General features: G+C 24.6%; 2 protein-coding genes across 2 annotated transcripts; both read left to right on the top strand.

The window, feature by feature from the left end:
* The first annotated feature begins 312 nt into the window (after positions 1–312).
* LOC128951893 (uncharacterized) lies at positions 313–1,365 on the top strand. Its single transcript, XM_054297193.1, has 3 exons — positions 313–465; positions 549–989; positions 1,084–1,365. The coding sequence occupies exons 1-3, from the start codon at positions 313–315 to the stop codon at positions 1,363–1,365; spliced, it is 876 nt and encodes a 291-aa protein (XP_054153168.1).
* Positions 1,366–3,034: 1,669 nt separating this feature from the next.
* Positions 3,035–4,583, top strand: LOC128952395 (uncharacterized). The gene is made up of 3 exons (XM_054297793.1): positions 3,035–3,789; positions 3,875–4,432; positions 4,524–4,583. The coding sequence occupies exons 1-2, from the start codon at positions 3,462–3,464 to the stop codon at positions 4,336–4,338; spliced, it is 792 nt and encodes a 263-aa protein (XP_054153768.1). The 5' UTR covers positions 3,035–3,461; the 3' UTR covers positions 4,339–4,432; positions 4,524–4,583.
* The last annotated feature ends 8,253 nt before the right edge of the window (positions 4,584–12,836 follow it).

Genomic DNA, 12,836 nt, shown 5'->3' on the forward strand with positions numbered 1-12,836 from the left:
AACTGTAGAGATAATAAAAAAATAATTAATATAATTAAACATGAAGTTAATTTTGTTGCTATTATTGATGATTAATATAGGTATCAAAAAACTAATTAATATGTTTTTTAATAACTTTTACTTTGTAAAAAACATTAAAATTAAATGTATATTTTTAATTAAATTTTGATTTATTATTTAGCGATACTGTTTGTTTGGGCTAAGCAAACTCAAAATGTTAAACAATTTTGTCGACAATTTAAAAACAATAATTTTAATATTGATTTTACATTTAATTGGAGAAAATATTTGCCTGAATCACAGTCAAAATTAATGATAACTTTCGGATCAAACAGTTTGTTATTAGATAATGACAATCAATGGCATCATTTGGACAGTAAGTTATCACAAAAAAGATACAAAACTGCTTTTACTGTTTATCGAAAAAAAGATATTAAACCAAATCTGATTTACGGATTCTTAAGGGTATAAAAATAAAATACAAATAATTAATTCAACAAAAAAAATTATTTAATAATAAAATGGTTTCATATATACTGTATGTTTAGTCTGAAAAACCAGTGATCGATTGGTTTGAAATAAACGGTGACAACAATACACTTCACTTAAACCAAAGAAAACTGTTGAATACAACCAAATGGGATATCACTTTTGGCACATCATTTGATCCATCATTTAGTGTGTCGTTGTTTAACTACATAACTGTTTGCTTTTATAGTCAACGACAAGAAAAAGACCGATTTATAGGTAAATGGAAATGTTTTGACTTTTCCAATATCCAGACACCACGTGAAGTGACCAATGAAATTGTCCATAAAATGAAACCCGAATCAGGAATTCCACGGTTCATATCTAACGGAGTCTACACTGAGCACCGGCTGATTATGATTACTGGTTCCGGTTATAGCAATGGTTTTAATCTATATTTTATTGAAAACTCTATTATCAGCTCTTGTCAGACATCGGAAAATGGTTTCAAATCATTTGCTGTTAGTTATTAGCAATTAAATTATAATTAATTTTTATATTCGCTATAGATTTACAAATTATTTTTATGTATTTTTGTTGTTGGGTTTTCTTTAGTGCAATTCGGGTATCAATAAAAATATTGAAATTGATTGTCGATTAGATGCTAAACCAATGGCCTATGAATTTAGCGAAAATCCGCGCAAAGAAGCTGTTGCTAACAATAAGTCATGGCTGCCATTGATTATAGCAATACTGATCATAGGTCTGGTAATTGTGGCCGTCATTGCCTTAATATCCTATCTAATAGGAGTGGCCAGAAGTAATGGCACCAAAAAGTGTAGTAAAGATAATAACCGGTTAACAGTCTCTCGCAAACGAAGTCGTCCGAAGAAGTGAGTCCAGTAAAGACACACACATTAGTCATCTGATATTATCGACAGTTTCAACCATTTAAATATCAAAACCAGTTAAACCTCTAAACCTGATGACTATAATAATGATAATTCATAAATATTCAGTATATTTTTTATAATACTAAATTAAATAAAACTTAAATTTCTATAAATTTAATATAATATACTAATATTTGAGTTATTAATGTTAAATAAAATACAAATTATTAAATTGATATATTTATTGATTGATTGATTGCTGTAAATCAACTAACAATAACATAAATATAGTGTTTTCTCCATTCATTGATGAGATGGCCAAATAATAGCAACCATTGGATCAGACATGAGATGCAACAGTAAATCAGTGGCAAATCAGTGTCTTTTGTGTGCCGATCGCCTGTACTTTCGGCGCTTATTTCCTGATGGTTGTCGACATTTGTGTTTTTTGATTGTATGTTTGACACCACATTTGCAGATCATTTTTGATCTTACTGTCCTTCGATGGACTTTAAATGCAGGACATGAATTGGTACGACTTTTGTCTATAAGTTTATCTCTTCCATATACTCTTAAATTCTTTCTTTTTGTATGCCAACCACATCGACATTCTTTGCCGTCACTTCTCATTCTTCTTTGTTGATCCGAGTCTTCTGAGTCTGATCGTCGAATCGGTAATATTATTTGATTGTAATACTGTTTTTCTTCCTCATGTCTGTGCTCATCAGTAACCTCAGGCATCCATGTCTGTGGTTGTATTGGTTGTATTGGTTGTATTGGTTGTATTGGTTGTATTGGTTGTATTGGTTGTATTGGTTGTATTGGTTGTATTGGTTGTATTGGTTGTATTGGTTGTATTGGTTGTATTGGTTGTATTGGTTGTATTGGTTGTATTGGTTGTATTGGTTGTATTGGTTGTATTGGTTGTATTGGTTGTATTGGTTGTATTGGTTGTATTGGTTGTATTGGTTGTATTGGTTGTATTGGTTTAATCTGTTTAATCGGTTTAATCGGTTTAATCGGTTCAACCGCTGATTTTTTCACGTCATTTCTTTGCTCCGATTTTGGCTGTGATTTTATTTTGCCGATCACTGGTTTGGTCTTCATTGCAATTTTAGGTTCCGGTTTTTTATTGACTGATGTCTTCGGATCGCTGGACAACTTCTTGACTTTTGTCGAATCTTTCTTAATTTCGGTCGAAGTATTTAATTCCTTTTTCTTGTGTCTTAACTGTGAGAACAGTTTACCTCTGGTATTCTTCTCAGAAGGTTCAGAAGGTCTACATGTATTTTGTTTAACTCTTTGTAGATCTATCTCTGATCTTACACTTTCAGGTATTAGTTCGGATGGCCTTCTGTAAGGCTGTCGCGGACGTGGAGGTGAAACAATAGGCCGACACTCGCAACCGGGCTGATGGTAAATAGTACGACCATCAGATAGTTGTTCAACATATGTCAGATTTGGTTGCCATTTGGATACGTCTTCTGTCCAAAGTCTCTCATTATTGTCTAAAATTATCCTTTTCTTAACCATAATTGATGTCTTGAATTGTTTAGTGTCTGATATTACATTAATTTAAGTTCAATTAATTCAATTTAACTGACAAATTGTTTAGAAAATTTAAATTTCAACAATAAAACAATAAAAATTTCACGCAATTGTTAGCCAACAATGCGGGAAAACATTGTTTCCGTTTGAGCAGCGATACAGCGGCGTTGTGTCGGTCATCACTGGTGGCCAATCCAGTCATAATCGATGACAAATTGTCGTCATCCTTGCCATCAACCACTTCGCAATTGCCGTTCAGGCTGTTAATCCACTGGGAAAACGTCTGACCACCAGATTTGGTGTCATCGAAATGACGACGGCGTTGATGTGATCGTAAATTTTTGCGACAGTTGAACGCCCGCTGCCGGCAACCGGTCAATAGACATCGATAGCGGACATCGGTGTGTTGGCTATAGTGGTGATCCTTTAGCGACTGTAACTGTGTAAACGATTTCGTACATCCGATTACTGAACACCGATACGGCCGCAAACATAAGTGATTTATCTGGATGTGCCGTTTGAGCTCCTGTTTGCGTTTGCAGCCAATACAATATGCTGGCGGACGTACATCTGATTGACCGACCTATAGGAACAATCTACAACTATTTGATAGCTTATTATAAGCTATTAAAAGAGTCAAAACCGACAAAAATAGATACATTGAAACAATTTGAACGATATCTGCAAAGTCCACTGATTGGCGTACTTTCGGTTACATTTGAAGAGTACGCCAATAGACGTGTGGACGACAACAACAAACCGACAGTTTGGCCGCTGATTGGCGATCCGTTTTATATGACCGGCAATCGGATGCTATTTAATTTAGTGCTCGCGTCGATTGCATTGAATGCATCGGCTATGCGGACAATATTTTTAATAGGTTTGCGATTCAATATGTTTTTACTAAACTACCAGTAAATGATATTTAAGCTAAACATTGATTAATAAAAAAAATTAATTTACAGCTGAAAGACGCCATAACCTGGAGTTTCTTAATGATCTTTATTGTCTGCAAACCGGTTGCAAACATAGTCTTAACAAACAAAGCCTACAAAAAATGAACAACCGATGCATACTGTCCTACCAATTGATGCTCAAACAGATCCCATTGAATGCGTTGCTATTATTTTCACTAATCTATGGCTATTATACAATCACTGCCATCCAAAAACAAGACTACAACTATACCGTTGCGGTATCGTTGGTGTGGTTCGTATTGACCTCATTGGCCGCATGGGTAGCCGCGTCAATGCAAGGCATCAGCTATAGTCTGCTCTATCTTAGCCAATACTATCTGAGTATGAGATTCGCACAGATAGACAATCACATAACTCATGAGTGGAAGTGTCACTTCAGACAATTATTGTTGAAATTTTTGAATAATCACAACCATATTGCTTCTCTATATAGCCTTTTTCGGAAGAGGTAACCTACTGTTCTGTATTGGCAACGGTCTGATAGCTGTAAATAAAATTTGTGTCATTTGTTTGGCCATATATTCGTCGGCAAAATTTTCGGATAAAGTAATCTGAATTTAATTTTAAAAAATAAATAAAAAATTTCTATTTTGTATCTAATATTTTCAATTTTAATTATCACATCCATTATTATTAGATACACGGATTGAGTATTTCACTCTACAGTTTATTGATAACCATTAAAGTAACTAAAGGATATGGGTTTAAGGTAACAAAAATTACAAACAAATAACAAACTTAAATATAAATACAGTAAAGTAGTTAAATATATTGTAATTAATAAAGAAAATTACTACTAAATTATGATTTATGTACAGATAATGCAATTAATTGAGCGCTTGTCTGGGCCTACAATTGGTTTTTATTGTTATGACTGGTTTGCATTTAATATGCATCACTTTTCAAAGGTAATTATAATACATATAATAACATTATAATCAATAAACAATAAAAAAAATAATTCAAAAAATAAATAAAACTAAAACTAATAATTATCATTATTATTATCCATAGTATCTAATTGGTTGTATTGTATTTTACTTTTTATTGGTCGCTATTATTAATGATTATATAAAAAATTAAAGTTAATTTTGTTTAAATGTTTTTTTTTAAATTTTAACAATATTTTTTATAATGTGTCAAATGTATTGTATAATATTTAATATGCCTTTAAAAATAAGTTTTATTATTTCAGAGTTTAAGTAAACAAAAATTTATAAATAATTTAATTAAAATTACACACATTTAAAAAAAAATTATTTAAAACATTTGCGAGTAATATGTTTTTCATATTATTTAACGATATATCGGAACTCATGTCTACCGTCGGTTGGCTGACATAACTCCTATTTCGGGACATTTGTTGTGCGCTTTGCCGTGAGTTTCGGCGACTCTTATTGACGGCTGGTTTTGTGTTGTGGTATAATTTTTGTTATACTATAATACGTATTATTTTTAATAAAAATATAACGAAATGTTAAACCATGGCTTGAGATAATTTTTGTTATACTATAATACGTATTATTTTTAATAAAAATATAACGAAATGTTAAACCATGGCTTGAGATAATTTTTGTTATACTATAATACGTATTATTTTTAATAAAAATATAACGAAATGTTAAACCATGGCTTGAGATAATTTTTGTTATACTATAATACGTATTATTTTTAATAAAAATATAACGAAATGTTAAACCATGGCTTGAGATAATTTTTGTTATACTATAATACGTATTATTTTTAATAAAAATATAACGAAATGTTAAACCATGGCTTGAGATAATTTTTGTTATACTATAATACGTATTATTTTTAATAAAAATATAACGAAATGTTAAACCATGGCTTGAGATAATTTTAGTTATACTATAATACGTAATATTTTTAATAAAAATATAACGAAATGTTAAACCATGGCTTGAGATAATTTTAGTTATACTATAATACGTAATATTTTTAATTAAAATATAACGAAATGTTAAACCATGGCTTGAGATAATTTTTGTTATACTATAATACGTAATAATTTTAATAAAAATATAACGAAATGTTAAACCATGGCTTGAGATAATTTTTGTTATACTATAATACGTAATAATTTTATTAAAAATATAACGAAATGTTAAACCATGGCTTGAGATAATTTTTGTTATACTATAATACCTAATATTTTAAATAAAAATATAACGAAATGTTAAACCATGGCTTGAGATAATTTTAGTTATACTATAATACGTAATATTTTTAATAAAAATATAACAAAATGTTAAACCATGGCTTGAGATAATTTTTGTTATACTATAATACGTATTATTTTTAATAAAAATATAACGAGATGTTAAACCATGGCTTGAGATAATTTTAGTTATACTATAATACGTAATATTTTTAATTAAAATATAACGAAATGTTAAACCATGGCTTGAGATAATTTTTGTTATACTATAATACGTAATAATTTTAATAAAAATATAACGAAATGTTAAACCATGGCTTGAGATAATTTTTGTTATACTATAATACGTAATAATTTTATTAAAAATATAACGAAATGTTAAACCATGGCTTGAGATAATTTTTGTTATACTATAATACCTAATATTTTAAATAAAAATATAACGAAATGTTAAACCATGGCTTGAGATAATTTTTGTTATACTATAATACGTATTATTTTTAATAAAAATATAACGAAATGTTAAACCATGGCTTGAGATAATTTTTGTTATACTATAATACGTATTATTTTTAATAAAAATATAACGAAATGTTAAACCATGGCTTGAGATAATTTTAGTTATACTATAATACGTAATATTTTTAATAAAAATATAACGAAATGTTAAACCATGGCTTGAGATAATTTTAGTTATACTATAATACGTAATATTTTTAATTAAAATATAACGAAATGTTAAACCATGGCTTGAGATAATTTTTGTTATACTATAATACGTAATAATTTTAATAAAAATATAACGAAATGTTAAACCATGGCTTGAGATAATTTTTGTTATACTATAATACGTAATAATTTTATTAAAAATATAACGAAATGTTAAACCATGGCTTGAGATAATTTTTGTTATACTATAATACGTATTATTTTTGATAAAAATATAACGAAATGTTAAACCATGGCTTGAGATAATTTTTGTTATACTATAATACGTATTATTTTTGATAAAAATATAACGAAATGTTAAACCATGGCTTGAGATAATTTTAGTTATACTATAATACGTAATATTTTTAATAAAAATATAACGAAATGTTAAACCATGGCTTGAGATAATTTTTGTTATACTATAATACGTATTATTTTTAATAAAAATATAACGAAATGTTAAACCATGGCTTGAGATAATTTTTGTTATACTATAATACGTATTATTTTTAATAAAAATATAACGAAATGTTAAACCATGGCTTGAGATAATTTTTGTTATACTATAATACGTATTATTTTTAATAAAAATATAACGAAATGTTAAACCATGGCTTGAGATAATTTTAGTTATACTATAATACGTAATATTTTTAATTAAAATATAACGAAATGTTAAACCATGGCTTGAGATAATTTTAGTTATACTATAATACGTAATATTTTTAATTAAAATATAACGAAATGTTAAACCATGGCTTGAGATAATTTTTGTTATACTATAATACGTAATAATTTTAATAAAAATATAACGAAATGTTAAACCATGGCTTGAGATAATTTTTGTTATACTATAATACGTAATAATTTTATTAAAAATATAACGAAATGTTAAACCATGGCTTGAGATAATTTTTGTTATACTATAATACCTAATATTTTAAATAAAAATATAACGAAATGTTAAACCATGGCTTGAGATAATTTTTGTTATACTATAATACGTATTATTTTTAATAAAAATATAACGAAATGTTAAACCATGGCTTGAGATAATTTTAGTTATACTATAATACGTAATATTTTTAATAAAAATATAACGAAATGTTAAACCATGGCTTGAGATAATTTTAGTTATACTATAATACGTAATATTTTTAATTAAAATATAACGAAATGTTAAACCATGGCTTGAGATAATTTTTGTTATACTATAATACGTAATAATTTTAATAAAAATATAACGAAATGTTAAACCATGGCTTGAGATAATTTTTGTTATACTATAATACGTAATAATTTTATTAAAAATATAACGAAATGTTAAACCATGGCTTGAGATAATTTTTGTTATACTATAATACCTAATATTTTAAATAAAAATATAACGAAATGTTAAACCATGGCTTGAGATAATTTTTGTTATACTATAATATGTATTATTTTTAATAAAAATATAACGAAATGTTAAACCATGGCTTGAGATAATTTTTGTTATACTATAATACGTATTATTTTTAATAAAAATATAACGAAATGTTAAACCATGGCTTGAGATAATTTTTGTTATACTATAATACCTAATATTTTAAATAAAAATATAACGAAATGTTAAACCATGCCTTGAGATAATTTTTGTTATACTATAATACGTATTATTTTTAATAAAAATATAACGAAATRTTAAACCATGGCTTGAGATAATTTTTGTTATACTATAATACGTATTATTTTTAATAAAAATATAACGAAATGTTAAACCATGGCTTGAGATAATTTTTGTTATACTATAATACCTAATATTTTAAATAAAAATATAACGAAATGTTAAACCATGGCTTGAGATAATTTTAGTTATACTATAATACGTATTATTTTTAATAAAAATATAACGAAATGTTAAACCATGGCTTGAGATAATTTTTGTTATACTATAATACGTAATATTTTTAATAAAAATATAACGAAATGTTAAACCATGGCTTGAGATAATTTTTGTTATACTATAATACGTATTATTTTTAATAAAAATATAACGAAATGTTAAACCATGGCTTGAGATAATTTTTGTTATACTATAATATGTATTATTTTTAATAAAAATATAACGAAATGTTATGGCTTGAGATAATTTTTGTTATACTATAATTAATATTTTAAATAAAAATATAACGAAATGTTAAACCATGGCTTGAGATAATTTTTGTTATACTATAATACGTAATATTTTTAATAAAAATATAACGAAATGTTAAACCATGGCTTGAGATAATTTTAGTTATACTATAATACGTAATTATTTTTAATAAAAATATAACGAAATGTTAAACCATGGCTTGAGATAATTTTTGTTATACTATAATACGTAATATTTTTAATAAAAATATAACGAAATGTTAAACCATGGCTTGAGATAATTTTTGTTATACTATAATACGTAATATTTTTAATAAAAATATAACGAAATGTTAAACCATGGCTTGAGATAATTTTTGTTATACTATAATACGTAATATTTTTAATAAAAATATAACGAAATGTTAAACCATGGCTTGAGATAATTTTTGTTATACTATAATACGTAATATTTTTAATAAAAATATAACGAAATGTTAAACCATATGTGAGATAATTTTTGTTATACTATAATACGTAATATTTTTAAATATAATTTTTGTTATTTATTTTTAATAAAAATATAACGAAATGTTAAACCATGGCTTGAGATAATTTTTGTTATACTATAATACGTAWTATTTTTAATAAAAATATAACGAAATGTTAAACCATGGCTTGAGATAATTTTTGTTATACTATAATACGTAATATTTTTAATAAAAATATAACGAAATGTTAAAACATGGCTTGAGATAATTTTAGTTATACTATAATACGTAATATTTTTAATAAAAATATAACGAAATGTTAAACCATGGCTTGAGATAATTTTGTTATACTATAATACGTAATAATTTTAATAAAAATATAACGAAATGTTAAACCATGGCTTGAGATAATTTTTGTTATACTATAATACGTAATATTTTTAACAAAAATATAACGAAATGTTAAACCATGRCTTGAGATAATTTTTGTTATACTATAATACGTAATATTTTTAATAAAAATATAACGAAATGTTAAAMCATGGCTTGAGATAATTTTAGTTATACTATAATACGTATAATTTTGTTATACTATTTTTAATAAAAATATAACGAAATGTTAAACCATGGCTTGAGATAATTTTAGTTATACTATAATACGTAATATTTTTAATAAAAATATAACGAAATGTTAAACCATGGCTTGAGATAATTTTAGTTATACTATAATACGTATTATTTTTAATAAAAATATAACGAAATGTTAAACCATGGCTTGAGATAATTTTTGTTATACTATAATACGTAATAATTTTAATAAAAATATAACGAAATGTTAAACCATGTTATACTTGAGATAATTTTAGTTATACTATAATATGGCTTGAGTAATTTTAGTTATTTTTAATAAAAATATAACGAAATGTTAAACCATGGCTTGAGATAATTTTTGTTATACTATAATACGTAATATTTTTAATAAAAATATAACGAAATGTTAAACCATGGCTTGAGATAATTTTAGTTATACTATAATACGTATTATTTTTAATAAAAATATAACGAAATGTTAAACCATGGCTTGAGATAATTTTAGTTATACTATAATACGTATACGTATTATTTTAATAAAAATATAACGAAATGTTAAACCATGGCTTGAGATAATTTTTGTTATACTATAATACGTAATTATTTTTAATAAAAATATAACGAAATGTTAAACCATGGCTTGAGATAATTTTTGTTATACTATAATACGTAATATTTTTAATAAAAATATAACGAAATGTTAAACCATGGCTTGAGATAATTTTGTTATACTATAATACGTATTATTTTTAATAAAAATATAACGAAATGTTAAACCATGGCTTGAGATAATTTTTGTTATACTATAATACGTAATAATTTTAATAAAAATATAACGAAATGTTAAACCATGGCTTGAGATAATTTTAGTTATACTATAATACGTAATATTTTTAATAAAAATATAACGAAATGTTAAACCATGGCTTGAGATAATTTTTGTTATACTATAATACGTAATATTTTTAATAAAAATATAACGAAATGTTAAACCATGGCTTGAGATAATTTTAGTTATACTATAATACGTAATAATTTTAATAAAAATATAACGAAATGTTAAACCATGGCTTGAGATAATTTTTGTTATACTATAATACGTAATATTTTTAATAAAAATATAACGAAATGTTAAACCATGGCTTGAGATAATTTTAGTTATACTATAATACGTAATATTTTTAATAAAAATATAACGAAATGTTAAACCATGGCTTGAGATAATTTTTGTTATACTATAATACGTAATATTTTTAATAAAAATATAACGAAATGTTAAACCATGGCTTGAGATAATTTTAGTTATACTATAATACGTAATATTTTTAATAAAAATATAACGAAATGTTAAACCATGGCTTGAGATAATTTTAGTTATACTATAATACGTAATATTTTTAATAAAAATATAACGAAATGTTAAACCATGGCTTGAGATAATTTTTGTTATACTATAATACGTAATATTTTTAATAAAAATATAACGAAATGTTAAACCATGGCTTGAGATAATTTTAGTTATACTATAATACGTAATAATTTTAATAAAAATATAACGAAATGTTAAACCATGGCTTGAGATAATTTTAGTTATACTATAATACGTAATATTTTTAATAAAAATATAACGAAATGTTAAACCATGGCTTGAGATAATTTTAGTTATACTATAATACCGTAATAATTTTAATAAAAATATAACGAAATGTTAAACCATGGCTTGAGATAATTTTAGTTATACTATAATACGTAATATTTTTAATAAAAATATAACGAAATGTTAAACCATGGCTTGAGATAATTTTTGTATAATACGTAATATTTTTAATAAAAATATAACGAAATGTTAAACCATGGCTTGAGATAATTTTGTTATACTATAAATATTTTTAATAAAAATATAACGAAATGTTAAACCATGAGATAATTTTTGAGATAATAAAAATTAACGAAATGTTAAACCATGGCTTGAGATAATTTTAGTTATACTATAATGCGTAATATTTTTAATAAAAATATAACGAAATGTTAAACCATGGCTTGAGATAATTTTAGTTATACTATAATATGTATTATTTTTAATAAAAATATAACGAAATGTTAAACCATGGCTTGAGATAATTTTTGTTATACTATAATACGTAATATTTTTAATAAAAATATAACGAAATGTTAAACCATGTCTTGAGATAATTTTAGTTATAGTATAATACGTAATAATTTTAATAAAAATATAACGAAATGTTAAACCATGGCTTGAGATAATTTTTGTTATACTATAATACCTAATATTTTAAATAAAAATATAACGAAATGTTAAACCATGGCTTGAGATAATTTTAGTTAAACTATAATATGTATTATTTTTAATAAAAATATAACGAAATGTTAAACCATGTCTTGAGATAATTTTAGTTATACTATAATACGTAATAATTTTAATAAAAATATAACGAAATGTTAAACCATGTCTTGAGATAATTTTAGTTATACTATAATACGTAATAATTTTAATAAAAATATAACGAAATGTTAAACCATGGCTTGAGATAATTTTTGTTATACTATAATACGTAATAATTTTAATAAAAATATAACGAAATGTTAAACCATGGCTTGAGATAATTTTTGTTATACTATAATACCTAATATTTTAAATAAAAATATAACGAAATGTTAAACCATGGCTTGAGATAATTTTTGTTATACTATAATACGTATTATTTTTGATAAAAATATAACGAAATGTTAAACCATGGCTTGAGATAATTTTTGTTATACTATAATACGTAATATTTTTAACAAAAATATAACGAAATGTTAAACCATGACTTGAGATAATTTTTGTTATACTATAATACGT

This window comes from Oppia nitens, unplaced genomic scaffold, assembly GCF_028296485.1.
Source record: "Oppia nitens isolate AA-2021 unplaced genomic scaffold, nextdenovo-longstitch-racon4-pilon3 scaffold11_pilon_pilon_pilon, whole genome shotgun sequence".
NCBI lineage: Eukaryota > Metazoa > Arthropoda > Arachnida > Sarcoptiformes > Oppiidae > Oppia > Oppia nitens.

What these genes read in the sequence shown, in the direction of transcription:
- LOC128951893 (XM_054297193.1), top strand. Translation starts at nt 313, where the DNA reads ATGATAACTTTCGGATCAAACAGTTTGTTATTAGATAATGACAATCAA. An exon ending in TGATTTACGGATTCTTAAGG is followed by an intron (nt 466 to 548) that starts GTATAAAAATAA and finishes CTGTATGTTTAG; the next exon opens with TCTGAAAAACCAGTGATCGA. An exon ending in ATGGTTTCAAATCATTTGCT is followed by an intron (nt 990 to 1,083) that starts GTTAGTTATTAG and finishes GGTTTTCTTTAG; the next exon opens with TGCAATTCGGGTATCAATAA.
- LOC128952395 (XM_054297793.1), top strand. Translation starts at nt 3,462, where the DNA reads ATGCTGGCGGACGTACATCTGATTGACCGACCTATAGGAACAATCTAC. An exon ending in GCGGACAATATTTTTAATAG is followed by an intron (nt 3,790 to 3,874) that starts GTTTGCGATTCA and finishes ATTAATTTACAG; the next exon opens with CTGAAAGACGCCATAACCTG.